This window comes from Sciurus carolinensis, chromosome 7, assembly GCF_902686445.1.
Source record: "Sciurus carolinensis chromosome 7, mSciCar1.2, whole genome shotgun sequence".
NCBI classification, from domain to species: Eukaryota; Metazoa; Chordata; class Mammalia; order Rodentia; family Sciuridae; genus Sciurus; species Sciurus carolinensis.
Window position 1 is genome coordinate 47,754,734 of NC_062219.1, and position 12,000 is coordinate 47,766,733.

General features: G+C 38.5%; 1 protein-coding gene and 1 pseudogene across 1 annotated transcript; one reads left to right on the forward strand and one right to left on the reverse strand.

The window, feature by feature from the left end:
- Positions 1-1,167: 1,167 nt before the first annotated feature.
- On the reverse strand, positions 1,168-8,323 carry LOC124989486 (60S ribosomal protein L26-like; annotated as a pseudogene).
- Positions 8,308-10,852, forward strand: Tspyl4 (TSPY like 4). Its single transcript, XM_047559304.1, has one exon. The coding sequence runs from the start codon at positions 8,404-8,406 to the stop codon at positions 9,637-9,639; it is 1,236 nt and encodes a 411-aa protein (XP_047415260.1). The 5' UTR covers positions 8,308-8,403; the 3' UTR covers positions 9,640-10,852.
- Positions 10,853-12,000: the final 1,148 nt, after the last annotated feature.

A 12,000-nucleotide genomic window follows, 5' to 3' on the forward strand; every position in this document is an offset into this window, starting at 1 on the left:
AAACTCAAGCTACTTCTGCTTTACCTCCGGTTGACTCAGTTTCCTGAATTTTGCTTTCATTACAAACGAACCAAAACATTTATCTCTACTATTACTCACAAATGATAAGACATTAGGGCCTGCGGATGTAGTTCAGTGGTTGAGTGTGCTTTGCATATGCAAGGCCCTGGGTTAGATCCCTAGCACCACAAAAAGTAAGGGTCTAGTTCTATGTCAAGTAGGTATCACTGTAGTCATAATCTTTTTAAAAAAATTGCTAGATATGTCAGGAACTTTGATGTATGCTCACTTTTTATAATTCCATAGTTTCTATGTCACTGCTCAGTAAATAGAAATGTATTACCCAAGATGTAAGTAACAGGCTCAGGTAAGGGTTCTCATTTCAAGCTAAGACACCTTGCACTGCTGTAGCAACCTGTAACAACATCTTCCATAAAAACATCTAAAATTCTATAGATAGCTTTGCCTTGGTTGTATTATTCCTAATACATTCATGAGTGGATTTAAAAGGAATATATCTGTGTAAAGATAATTGAGTCTCTAGATCCTTTCAGATTATAACTGTTTCCTATCTTTAAAATGTAATTGTTGATATTTGCTGCCTGAATTTAATTGAACAGAATGAACCAAAGCAGTTCAAATATTTTAATTCTTACAGAATTTGCTGAGATGTAAAGAATTAGTATCATTAAGAAATGTAGATGATATATATTTATTGGAGTTTAGTCAATAATTACTTATAACAGGCACTTAGTATTTAATTCTCATTCTCTTCACCAAACTCCATTTTCACTTATGACAATACATTCAGAGTTGTGTTAAGGCTCTAAAACAGGTGCATGGTAGCTTCAGTGCTGTTGTAGTCAACCTTTTATGTAATGACTAAACTTGAGTTTACCCTTCAGGCAGTTTTGGTGAATCTTCCAATTTTATGAGCACTCAGGGGAAACATACTAATTTCAAGATGAGCATTGTACTCAAATTTGAGGTAAGAGTAGTCCTGTGTATGACCTGTGGCTCCCAGAAATAGTGCTTATATTGGAGAGAACATTCAACCTTTGATTTTTTTTTGGATTGGCTTATTTCATTTAGTATGATGATCTCCAGTTCCATCCATTTACTGGCAAATGCCATTAATTTCATTCTTCTTTATGTCTGAGAAATATGTCAAAATACACTGTACTGTCATGTATATCTAAAAAGAACAAGTAAAAAAATACTTGACAAGAACAACTTAGAGGAGGAAAAAAAGGGAAAAAACAACAAAAAAGTGTTTATAATATGGAATCATATTCCAGTACTGTTTTTCCTGAATTGTTTTCTCAGGATTTTTTTTTATTTATTTGTATTTAGGTTTTCTTTACTAAATTATAAGCTTTATGAGGGCAGAGACTGTCTAGTGTCTTTTTCATCTTTCTCATGTTTCTTAGCATGACAGGCATTTAATTGAAATATGATTTGAGATAGTGGCTGTGTCCAAGTCCTGATCTAATATTGGTGAACTGAATGTGTAATCCATCATATGCAGAAATTTTCAGGTAGATGCACTTGGTTTGAAGTTCACATTCTCTGTCCCTCACTGTGAATATAACTTTGTGTGTGTGTGTGTGTGTGTGTGTATACTTTATTTTTATTAAAATATTTTTTATTTTTACAGAATGCATTTTGATTCATTGTACACAAATGGGGTAAAACTTTTCATTTCTATGGTTGTATAACTTGAGTAAGCAAGTCTGCTAAAAATTAGATATTAAAAGCATAGATAATTTTAAAAGTATTTTTATAAGGTCTTTAATGTGATATATGGAAGAATGTGACAAGCACATTAGTTCCAGCAATGACCATTTTTCCTCTAATCAACCTGAAATACCATATGTCTAGATAACTAACATAGTAGACAAGTATTATTACTATGTCCCAAGGTTTCATGTCAGTTCGTATTCTGATTGGTCCAGTTCAGTTCTTCAGTAAGCTTTCACTTATTGGTTCATTCTACATGGATGTTGTTTCTGAACTTATATAAACTTACAACTTCATAATAGAATTTTTTTCATTTTAGCAGTTTTTAATGCAAGTTGTAAATATAGTTATTTTATTCCTGCATCTTCTCATTTGTTTCTTCTTTATATTTGCCCTTTTCCTTCCCTACTTGGTAAGACTTGGCCTTAGGTTCCAGGATCTTTTTGCTGCTTTGTCCAGTTTTAGCCTAGTGATAACCACCTTGCTGGGGTGAATGCCCACATGGACAGTTGTGCCATTAACCTTTTCTCACTGCACCTGTTCAATATAGATGACATATTTCTTCCTGTAAACCTAGGCACTTTGTCAATCTGCTGACCTTTATTTACAGTGTCCTTGTACAATCTGAACTTCATCATTTTGGATGGGCCTAGATCGAACATTGTACTTCTCTCTCAGTTCTTTGGAAAAAGGGGAGAAAATAATCTTCCTTCGAATGTGTGACGGTGTATTGAAATGCTTCTGCTTCTTGCTTCGGTCAGAAGTCACAAAAGGATTGAACTTCATTTTGGCCGCTGCTGCTTCAGCATTGGCAGCAAAAGGGAAGAACTTCATAATAGAATTTGACATTGATTTTGTGCCACCTGCAAAGTAGTCTTTTAATGTATGTAAGTTTTAGCAAAATACATAAATAAATAATAAAAACCACGAAGTGTGATAAATACTTCATAGATAATTTCATTTCATCTTCACGATAGTCCTTTAAATTTTATTATAATCATTTTATATATGAGGGTATTTTGGCTCTGAGAGTTGAAGTGACTAACACAAACCCAACCAACTAGTAATTAGCAGAACTGGGACTTGCAGTCTGATCTGTGTCCAAAGTGTATCTTTAGCTAGCCAATAAGTACCCCGATTTATGCTGAAAAGTCATGCTTTTCAGTGCACTTATGGCCTGTAATTGCCACAAATATTTTCTTTACAGCAGCTTAAACTTTAACATCAAAGACAAACTAGAATCAAATTATCATCTTAAATTAAAGACCACTTCCTCCCTCTAGTGACAAGGAATAGGAACACCATGTAAAAACAGATTCTCAACAATGTGTACTCACTACCCTTTAGTTACAGGAGCAATTTTGGTTACAACAAAGACTGGAGGGGGAGCATTTATTAGAGGTATTATAGATGCTGGACATCAGGATAGTTCCATATATAAAATAATTAGCTAGAACTAAACAGTCATGTAGATGAAAAACTATTATTTAAGCCTAAGAACCTAGCACTATTTCTCTTATATAAACAAAACTTTAGTTTTAATATATACTTCATTTAAAAAGTAATTTTGTATTTCATTTACTCTATAACTATTGGTTGTAAAATACACATCATTACTTAATATGAAAAAGTTGCCGAACTCACACAGACATTTAGATTTAAAAATGTTTTAAAATCATGCATGGGTATACATCAAAAATGAATTGACTGAAAAAATTTTTTTCATATAATTATTTTTCATATAATTATTTTTTCCATTTAGAATAAATTTAGGCAATTTTTGACTCAAAATTCTTGGTGTCCATGTTTTTTCAAACGACTGTCTTCAGCACTTTGAAAAATTTTGGTGATTACATTTTTTAGAATATCCCATCACTTATAAAAGTGCTCCTCTGAGTTTTTTTTTTTTTTTTTCTGAAGTCACTAGTATTCATTCTGAAAATTTTTATGCTGGTGCTCTCTTGATCTTACCAGAAGATATTAACAGAAGAACCAGTAAGACTCATTTTTCTTCAAATGACTTTTTAAGAGTTTGCTGATTAACATGTCAAGAGCCTCCAATTGTCCATGCCAGCAAAACTAACGACCAATCTCACACATACTCAGACAGTGGCAAGTACACCTTGACTGCTGTTGTGCTGACAGTAGCTGTACAATGCCATTGGTTATATTATGGATAGTCATTTCAAAGATGTCAATATATTTAAAAAGGTGTATTTTACAATTCAAGAAATGTGTACTATGTAAATTGAGAAAATTTTGTACTTTCTTTCCAGAACTTTATCATACAGCTGTTCACCATTTCAGAAAATTTCACTACCCAAAGCATTGCTGCTTATGTCTCTAGCTCAATTCACCTGTATAACACCTGTATCAGGTTGCTTCAGTAACTTTATATACTGGTGACTCCATAGGTATAACCATCTAAGTACTTTATCATGTCTTAAAGGATATTCATGCCAAAGCATTTACATATTGAAATAGATATTTTAAAAATTATTTTTTTTCATTTCTCCTTTAAATTACAATTAAGATCTTACATTAATTTTTTAAAGTTATGTCGGATGGTATACTATTTAAATTTCAGAAAGGAAAAGGAAGTTATAAAATATTTGGCATAAAAAAGAATGTTAAATCCTATGAGATGAAAACTATTAAGGCACTGAAACAGAGGATAACAAATTCTCTTTCCTCTTTTTAGAAACCGGGCACTTCCCCAATAATTGTCACTTTTTATGGATATAGGAAGTGAGGATGCTACAGACTGAATGTTTGTGTTCTCCCCCAAATTCACACTGAAACTGAATCCCCAATATGAGGATACTTGTAGGTGGGGTCCTTGAGAGGAAATTAATGCCCTTAGAAAAGAAGCCCCAGGTTAGGACCCTAGCAGGATTAGTCCCATTATAAAAGAGGCCTCAGATCCCTCACCCCTGCCGTGTCAGGACACAACAAAAAGACTGCCATCTGTAAGCCAGGAAGTAGGTCCTCTGCTGGCACCTTGACCTTAGACTTCCCAGTCTCTAAACAGTGATAAATACATTTCTGTTGTTTACAGTCACCAAGTCTACGGTGCTTTATTATAAGAGCCTGAACTAGTAATACAGGGGGAATAGGAAGATAAGAAGATTTAACATTAAATAGGAATGGTTACATGGTCTTATTTTTTATAAAGTTCCTTCTCAAGTTTTACGTTGTGTAGGTTTACAGAATAGCTTAATTAATGAGAATGCAGGCTCCTAAATCAGATTATCCTGTTTCAGACTGACTCCACTATTTGCTGTATGATTTTAATTAAATCAGTTTATCTTTACTTCAGTTCCTTCTGAAGCAAAGTGGAGGTCATAATATTATCACCTCACAGGGTCACTGTGAGAATTAAATGAAGCAAGTTGTAAAAGCATCTGCTATACAGAAAGCATTAAATAAGTGTATGTTATAATGAATGTATATAATCAGAAACTACACTGCTCTGAAAAAGAAACTTGCTGTTTAAAAGAGGAATGGTGCATATTTCATAAATTTCCAATATTTACTATATTCTCTAGTAAAGTCATTCCCATTTGATTCTATTTATGTTGGAATTCTGTTAAATCACTTATCTCCTGGCAAATGAAAATTACTTCATAGATGTTCATGGCATTTTCTATGGCTACTTTTTCTATAGAATCATAACTTACTGGTATGTCTTTTTCTGTGGAGTTGGTTTTATTGCCAATTGCCAACAGGACAAGGCTCTATTATAATAATAATGTATAATAATGTCTGATATTCTTTTATTCTTTTTAATTTTGGGGACCAGGGCCTGAACCTAACGGTGTTTAACTACTTAGCCACCTATCTAGCCCATTTTATTTAGAGACAGAGTGTCACTAAGTTGCTTAGGACTTCACTAAGTTGCTGAGGCTGGTTTTGAACTTGCAGTCCTCCTGCCTCAGTCTCCCAAGCTGCTAGAATTACAGGCATGTGCCACCACACCCACCTAATGTCCAATAATCTAATGTGCTAGAAATTTTAAATTATGACTCATAGCTACAATATATATCTACCAAATTCAAAATAAAACACCAGCAGTCATATTATTCATTTTGGTAAAAGCTTTTAAAATTTTCATCTAAATATAAATTTTTACTTAAGTTATCAGGTTTTATTAAAACATTCTACGAGAGAATGACTTTCATGAAACAACCAAGAAAGTTAAAAAGTGAATTATAGATAGGTACTAAATTAGATGACAGAGGTCATAAGAACTATAGAAATTTTGAGGACTATCAGAATCCTTATTTATGAAATTCAATGCATTTAAAATGCTTACTACAATCTTCATGGATTGAGATTTTTGATTTTTTGGTACTGGGATTGAGTTCTGTGGTGCTTTACCACTGAGCCACATCCCCAGCTATTTTAAATTTTAATTTTGAGACAGGGTCTAGCTAAATTGCTGAGGGCCACATTAAGTGCTGAGGTTGGGGAACTTGAAATTCTCCTGCCTCCGCCTTCTGAGTCTCTGGATTATAGGCATGCCTCATCGTGCCTGGCTCTTGAACTGAAGAGCCTGGCTGTTAGGAGTAGAGGATGATTCAGGTGACAGGAGTAATCAAAGCTGAAGAGAGTGATGCTTCCAGTAGAAGACAAATCTTTTTTTTTTTTTTTTTTTAACTGGTACACATAAAAAGGAAAAAGTTTGAATTTTATAAAGTTCTATAATAGCAAGCTCCTTCCCCTCACTGCCCCCCTACCATGCAAAGCAAAGTAAATTTCTTTCAGCCTTTGCTACTTTTTTGTATCTTAGCTCAGAATATAATGAGAGTTACTCCTTCAACAGTGCAAAGATTCTTTAGGAGAAGAAACAAAGCAGAGCAGTGTCAAAGAATAATTCAATTATAGAGCATTGTTTACTTGTTTACAGAGATCATAAAGCAATAGATGGGTTTTTTTCCCCACTAAAGCAAAAATGAGGATTTATTAAGAGAGAGAGGAATGCAGGGAGAGAAAAATAATTGCTATCTGTTGAGTGAATCTTGTTTGCACTTTTTAAAGTAGGGTAACTTATTTGCTGGCAGGCAGCAAAGGGGTCACTGTCCTTGAGTAGGGTGACTAGGGATAAAACAAAAACAAAAAACTGTGTGACAAGCTGTTTGTCTGTATTGTCTGCCCTCTTTCACTACTTCATTCTTAGTTGAATGAGGTCTACACTATTCCCTCACTAGAAGTCTTAGAATACATGTTTTTCTTTAAATCCTTTTTCTCTAAATTCTGAGTCCTTATTTGATTATGATCATACTCTGGGTTGCTCAAGATGGTTGCAAAGAGCTGTAATTGTTTGTGTAATATGAATTTACAATGTTAACATAAATGTGCAAAATATGTTTCCCTTTGGTCTTACCTTTTCTAAGAATGGTGGAACTTCAGATTACGTAGAGGGAGGAGGGAGCGGGGGTATGAAAAATGGTGGAATGGGACAGACCCTATATACATGTATGATTACATGAATGGTATGAATGTACATCGTGCACAACCATAGAAATGAAAAGATGTACCCCATTTGTGTACAATGAATCAAAATGCAGTCTGTAAAAATAAAAAAAAAATAAAAAAAAGATTAACACCAGTGTTCTCACATTCCAACAAACTAATAGACAGTAGTGGTACCAAATGAATTTTCTGAGTTCACTTGGATAGTAATAACTAATTTTTCTTACTTTTTAAGTAAATATTTTTAAGACACAGTAGATCAGGAGCAGGAGCCTGCAAATAGCTGACAGTTGCTTCTGTCCTGCAGTTACAACCAGAGCCAATTTGGGCAAATATATTTGGGCTTCATGCCCACAAGCATTATGAAGCAGAAACTACTTTGAGATTATAACCTGAAGAAAATCATAATATGCATCATTTTAGAAGTCAAAATCCACTAAGATCGTATTTCTAATTTGTGCATGTTGTGTGTATGGTCACCTCTTAAGTGAGGGAAAAAAAATACTTTGCTACTCCTATTAAAAGTGAAGAGGAAATATTGTTCATTTGTTTCACTGACATCAGCCAAAGTTTAAAACCAAAAAATCTGTATGGAAGTGAAATAATCCTTTATGATATCTTGTTAGGATGAAAGAAGTTTCCTTTTCAACTGCTTCTAATTTAAAAAATCACAACCTAGCAACATTTCACTTTTCTTTAAAAATCAAAACCTGCTCATTTCAATTCTTTATTAATAGCCACGAATTTGTTCCTTAAAGGTAGGCCTGTGAGTTGGTGAATTCCCTCTCCTATTCACGCCCTGAGTCTGAATACACAATGACTAATCCTTCTTACTTTTAAATGAATATTTTAAGATAGGTACCTTAGAGATTCATTCAGAGACCTAGAAGTCCATATCAACACGGTTCGTACATGCTTGAGTTTTTTGCATTCATTTACGTACGTCAAATTTCTTTTCCAGACTGATTAAATTCATAACGTTTTGTAACCAGAAGACAAAGGAATACGTTAGATTGATAAGCGTAATCATCCGGGCAGCGAGTTCTCGCGCGATGGCTAATGACGTAACCGGTTGCCATGACAGCGCCCGCCCCAAGGAAAAGGGGTGGTGCTAGGAGCTGATTGCGGCGGAGCGCGGCTTCTGCAGAGGACAAGGAACGCCCTTCTGCAGGTCTGACTTCCATCAAAATGAGCGGCCTGGAGGTGGGCAGCAAGCTCCCTCTCGCCCCAACCGCCACTCCGGACCAGGCCCCAGGAGATCTGGCCCTAAATCAGTGCCAGGGGCTCCGCGAGGAAACCGAGTCGGCACAGGAGATGGCGGAGACAGGTGAGGGCCGTTTGGAGGCCACTGCGGAGGGAGGTGCACCCCGGGATTCCGTGGACTGTAGCCCCGCACTCAGCGTCCGAGTTGCCGGGAGCCTCAGCCTTGCAGCCACCGGAGGGGGACTCGAAGATGCTGTACCTCCTTCGAAGGGCCCGGAAGCAGTCTCTGTCTCTGTGGGAGCTGACAACAGCCAGAAAAATGGCTGTCAGCTCGGAGAGCCGCGTAGCCCTGCGGAGCAGAAGGCTCTGGAAGGCTGTGGCGCAGGGGCCTGGGGGTCTCAGGTGAAGCCTGGGGTGAAGGCCAAGGAAGTGACGACTAAGAAATGCGCCATCTCGGCAGCAGCGGAAAAGGAGGGAGTAGCAGAGGCGGTGATGGAGGAAAAGAAGGTGGTACAGAAGGAAAAAAAGGCAGCTGGTGGAGGGAAAGAGGAGGGACGACCCAGGGCCCCGAAGATCAATAACTGCATGGACTCGCTGGAGGCCATCGATCAAGAGCTGTCAAATGTAAATGCCCAGGCTGACAGGGCCTTCCTCCAGCTAGAGCGCAAATTTGGCCGAATGCGAAGGCTCCATATGCAGCGCAGGAGTTTCATTATCCAAAATATTCCAGGTTTCTGGGTCACTGCTTTTCGTAACCACCCTCAGCTGTCACCTATGATCAGTGGTCAAGACGAAGATATAATGAGGTACATGATCAATTTGGAGGTGGAGGAACTTAAACACCCGAGAGCAGGCTGCAAATTCAAGTTCATCTTTCAGAGCAACCCATACTTCCGAAATGAAGGGCTAGTCAAAGAGTACGAGCGCAGATCCTCTGGCCGAGTTGTGTCTCTTTCCACTCCAATTCGCTGGCACCGGGGCCAAGACCCCCAGGCCCATATCCACAGGAACCGGGAAGGGAACACTATCCCCAGTTTCTTCAACTGGTTCTCAGACCACAGCCTTCTAGAATTTGATAGAATTGCTGAGATTATCAAAGGGGAACTGTGGTCCAATCCTCTACAATACTACCTGATGGGTGAAGGACCCCGAAGAGGAATTCGAGGTCCACCACGACAGCCTGTGGAGAGTCCCAGGTCCTTCCGGTTCCAGTCTGGCTAACTTCTGCCCTGTGAAAAGCTCCTGCACAAGTTTCCTTCCCATTATCTATTCTTGGCCAGCAGCATGCAGCCTTCTGTCTGCTTTTTCATTGTACTGAATTAGTTTGTCCTTCAGTTCTAAGTTTTCAACAATTTCAAGATGGTTGCTTACATGCCTATGCTATTCTTCTGGCCCTTCAAGCTGTTCTGCATTGTATGAACATGTTACAAGCGCATGGCCTTCTACTGCTTCTATGCCACGCTCATGATGTTGTAGATATGTACTGCCTTCTTTGCATGGCTTGGGTCCTGTCTGTGACCATGGTCTTCTCCCAGGTCTTTTAGTGGTTCTCTATCACAAGGAAGCTTGACACTTCTTTACAAATAACTAGCCACACTTTATGCTTGTGCTCCTAATATCCATGTACTATGTGTTTTTGAGTTTCGCCACTGCAAGATAAAACTGAAATCTCAGCCCAGCCATCAACCCAAACTGGACATTCCAGGCTACCACTTACTGGATCCCAGCTGCTTTCCTGGGCCTTTGCTATCTAACCTGCTGGTTATCTGGTAGAACAAACAGGTGGCTGGTGGGTAACTGCTCCACACAAATGAAGTAACCTAAGAGGAACGGTCTTGTACTTTTGGTTATTGTGTATCGCAATCAGCTACTGGTGAGTATGAAGACCTGTGCCCACCAACAGTACTTGCTCTCTGCTGGTGGAGCTCTGCACAGGCCACCACTGCCTCATCATGAACTATCTATGGACCTAAGCTCCTAAGCAACACATAGCAACCCCCATACTCACCACTATTACCCATAAACCCAATTAGTTGTCAGGCAAGTTGAGTAGTGATGTGGGAGTGCCTTAAGCAAGGTGGAATGGTTCTTTTTAGTAGCCTTTCTTGGCCCTAGCCAATAAACCACCATTAATGCAGGTGCCTTTGTTTGGCTACCCCACTTTCCCTTCCACACCTCCTCTGGACATGATGAAGTTGCCAGGGTAGGGCACTGAGGAAGAGATTTTTCTGGAATGTGGGTCTTGTTATGCCTCTCACTCTTCCCCCATCTCTCCTTTTCTCCTCCCTCCCTCTCTGAAGCAGTTACCACTCAGAGACCGAAACCAAACTGGCAGAGTAGGCTTTTTGGTTGTGTCCAGAAAGAGAAAGATTTGTAAAATAGACTTCAGATCTCTGCCCTTATTTCTTGATCTCACTTTTGGCAAGGTCTCAAAGTCATAGTGTTCTCTGTGAGGCTCACTGACATCCCCACCCTTTTCCTCCTATCTATTCTACCAAATTCTGTGTGTTTCTTGAGCTGTAGTTTGAGAAGTGGAAGGAGAGAAAAGGGCCTTAGTGATGGGCTGAAGGCAGACAGTGCAGGTCGTGTGCCAAGCAACTAGAATTTGCTTTACTTCACTTTTCTAAAGATGACAGTTCTCCTTTGGGCCTTGAACTGTTTAAGAAGTGATTTGAAAATAGCATTTTGTGGGTCACCTGCCTCTACACCAATTTGTTACTGCACTTGTATACCATAGGATCTATTGCACTGCCTAGTCCTCTTGGTCCTCACTTCTTAGTGTCAGCACTTCCTTCCCTGCTCTCCTTCCAAATGAGGGAGTAGGCTGTAGTCTACATTGTGGGAGATCCCAAGCTTTCTCTGGGGATAAGGAGCTGGGTGGAGTCTGCATTTCCAGGACAAGTTCCAGCACAGTGATGCTGTAGGGCTGTCTCAGTTGTGAGGGTGTACAGTAGTGGTGAACACCATTGGCCCTCACCCTTTTCCTTTGTTTTGAAGTCCTTCCCTAAGCTCCCTGAGGGCTAAGGCAGTCTGACATGATCAGTGGAGAGGGTGCTGTAGGCTGGGAATTTAATTAAAGGCCCAGAAGCAGACGCCTGCTGTGAAGTGAACTTCTCAAGGCCTACAGTAAAGATCCCTGCAGGATCAGGGGTAGAAGGCGAGGCCTGAGACAGTTCCTAGGGTAGAGGTAAGAGAATCAAAGCAGCTGGGGTTCAATTAGGATGCTTGGAGAAGGGCTTTCCTCCAATTTTTCCTAACTCCTTAAATTCATGAATAGAGTTTTGTAAACAAAAATACAAATCTGGGTGTTTTCTCTCTTATTATTTTAGGAGTAATATTTATATATGTGGGAGATTAATGGTATATGTTCTTTATCACACTGTGTTTGAATAACATCTTATTAATTCCTTTCTCCATTTCAGCCTATTGGCAAAATTTATGTTTACAGGTCTGCTTCTTGCTTGTAATTGAGAACATGTGCAAAAATATCAAATTTGTGTCCTGTGCAGTATGAAGACGTCTGAATATTCATTAACAGATTAGCTTGTTATGGTCTCTGTTCTGTATAGTTCTATTCTTAGA